Source organism: Engraulis encrasicolus, chromosome 16, assembly GCF_034702125.1.
Source record: "Engraulis encrasicolus isolate BLACKSEA-1 chromosome 16, IST_EnEncr_1.0, whole genome shotgun sequence".
Classification (NCBI taxonomy): domain Eukaryota; kingdom Metazoa; phylum Chordata; class Actinopteri; order Clupeiformes; family Engraulidae; genus Engraulis; species Engraulis encrasicolus.
This window is the reverse complement of record NC_085872.1, coordinates 10,401,094-10,403,593: the sequence shown is the minus strand read 5'-3', so window position 1 is coordinate 10,403,593 and position 2,500 is coordinate 10,401,094. Positions and strand designations below refer to the sequence as shown.

Here is a 2,500-nt window from a genome sequence, read left to right as displayed (position 1 = left end):
TGTGTGTGTGTGTGTGTGTGTGTGTGTGTGTGTGTGTGTGTGTGTGTGTGTGTGTGTGAGTGAGTGAGTGCGTGTGCGTGCGTGCGTGCGTGTGTGTGTGTTCGTGTCTGTCTGTCTGTATATGAAAGTGGGTTACCTTACCTGTGTGTGTGTTGTGCAGGCGAAGCGGCGGCGGAAGCCAGGGTCACAGCCCGTGTCCTCTAAACAGAAGCTGGCTTTGTGGCCCTCCGCCACCTTCCTGCCCAGCGCGTCCAGGAGGTCATAGTTACTGAAGGCATCCATGCTGTGGTAGTGCCTGAATGGGGAGAGACAGACAAGAGTAGCGGGTCGGTGTGATCCCATCAGTGTAAGTGCTTGAGAGAGAGAGAGAGAGAGAGAGAGAGAGAGAGAGAGAGAGAGAGAGAGAGAGAGAAAGAGAGAGAGGGAGAGATAGAGAGGGAGGGAGAGAGAGAGAGAAAAAGAAAGAAAGAAAGAAAGAAAGAAAGAAAGAAAGAAAGAAAGAAAGAAAGAAAGAAAGAAAGAAAGAAAGAAAGAAAGAAAGAAAGATGCTGATTTGAGAAGCTAGACGGCCAAAGTGAAACGTTGCTTTATATATGGAAAAAATACCATGCACTTTTTAAAATTGCATCACTAAGTTCACCAGTGAATGTCAGTAGCATGGGTGAAGTCAAGCATCAATCTTGGTCAGTCAGCGTGTGCCTGCAGTCTGTCAGAGTGGGTTATATAGTAGTTTTAGGCAAGTGTGAAACCGTCAGAGGAAGCTGTGTGGTGCGGTGACTCACTGGTGGCAACTGTGCCATTCCCACTGGTGTCTTGGCTTCACCGGGAGGAAATCTGCAGTTCCGCGGTTCCTCACTCGCTGGGGGAATCTCAGCAGCACTCTGTAGTCTATGTCATTTACACTCAGGCTGTATGCTGACCTAAAGACCAGGCACAAGGAAAGAACACAGTAAATTCTGCAGTGTTCATTTAACACTTAGAGAGTTGATTTGACATCATTTGGACTTAAATGAACTCTTTAAGTGTTGAATTAACACCACAACATTTACTGTGAATAATTATTTTAACTGGATAAGTGGTTGTCATCCAGGACTGTATTGACAATGTGGTGCCCCTGAGCACCACACCTCGCAGGTGCCCCCTTCATTAACAATATTTGCAAAGTTTGTGTCATGTGGTGTCCCCTTACTGGCTGTAATTGGTTGGTGCCAGATTGGTATCATAAACATCACCACCAACACCATCATAATCTTCTTCGCATTGTTTGATATCACCACCATAATCTTCATCGTCATCATTGGCACAACCACCATGTTATTTTAAACATTAGCATCGCCAAAACAGACACACCATTCCATTTGTTTTACGCAGCCGACTTGGTAAGACCGCAAAAGTTTGTGCGCTTTGGTGACAGCTAGTTCAGTGCCACGGTGAAAAAAGCATTTCGAATTGGAATGGAAACAAAGAATGCGTACAATTAGTAAATGTAGTCGGTCGGTGTATGTTTAAATTCACTCTAAGTCCTATTCCTAGGTTAGGAAAAGAAAGCAGTCTTACCGTGACAGGCACATTTCCTCAGCGGCGCATCGTAGCGCATACATTTGCATGCGCTGAATGTATGCACCAGCCTGGATCGAGTAGGGGTCAGGAACAAGGTCCGGAAGACCTACAGGTATAACACAATAACTCATCACAGTCTGCACACCATATGGGCCTAGCTCATCTAGAAATTCAGTGTTCAAGATTTAGTGGTTTGGCGTACCATTGTGGAAATATCTGGTGCCATATCCTGTGCCAGGGGGACGGCGCACTCGTGGCACAGTTCTGGAAGGGTAGGGATTGTAGAAAATGTTATTTCTGTGGTTTTTCAGAGGATTGCGGGGGTCATCATTAACCATGTCATCGGTGGCAGCAGTTTCGTCGACGGGCGCATCCCCCCTGTTAGCGTTGGGTCCTGGGCCGCCTGCAGCAGTGGGTTGGCTAGGGACATTCTGGGGGGCAACATCTGAATTTAGAAAAACGTTGGCATCCTCCAAGGCAAGGGGCGCAGATTCTGCAGCCAGGACTGCGCTTCCCTGATTGCTAACGGGCGAATTTGGCGACCCCCGTGCACCCGGTTGCCCGGTAATTGTTTGCCGCTGTGACGCTCCAGTTTCTACTCTGGCTCCCGGTACTCGGCTGTTAGCAGCAACCAAGCCTTGTCTGTACTCTCGTCCCACGACATTAGCGCCAGGGCTTGCCACATAGTTCGCATCTTCTCTGGTCTGTCGCCCAGCGCTCGATGCGCCGGCGGATACCTGTGACCCCCGGCCACCGTCTGTCCTGGAGCTCAGAAACAAGCGGGATTGCGCCCTGGGCTGTACAGGTGACTGATACTGGGAGCCGGTGCTGAGTAGACTATATACCTGTCCATTGTTCTGCCACTGGATCCTCTGCCTCCACTGACCCGGTCTGTCCCGTGGTGATTGCTGCTGCGCAATGATAAAATGAACTAAAGCGC

General features: G+C 49.0%; 1 protein-coding gene across 1 annotated transcript in view; it reads right to left on the bottom strand.

Moving 5' to 3' along the window:
* Positions 1 to 2,500, bottom strand: part of loxl5b (lysyl oxidase-like 5b) — a 4,470-nt gene that overhangs the window by 1,713 nt on the left and 257 nt on the right. The window contains exons 1-4 of the mRNA XM_063220174.1: positions 1,763 to 2,500; positions 1,558 to 1,666; positions 783 to 920; positions 142 to 295 (exon numbers count right to left, since the gene is read on the bottom strand). The exon at positions 1,763 to 2,500 is cut by the window's right edge and continues 257 nt beyond it. Coding sequence (XP_063076244.1) covers positions 142 to 295; positions 783 to 920; positions 1,558 to 1,666; positions 1,763 to 2,500 — 1,139 coding nt within the window. The remainder of the gene's footprint in view (positions 1 to 141; positions 296 to 782; positions 921 to 1,557; positions 1,667 to 1,762) is intronic.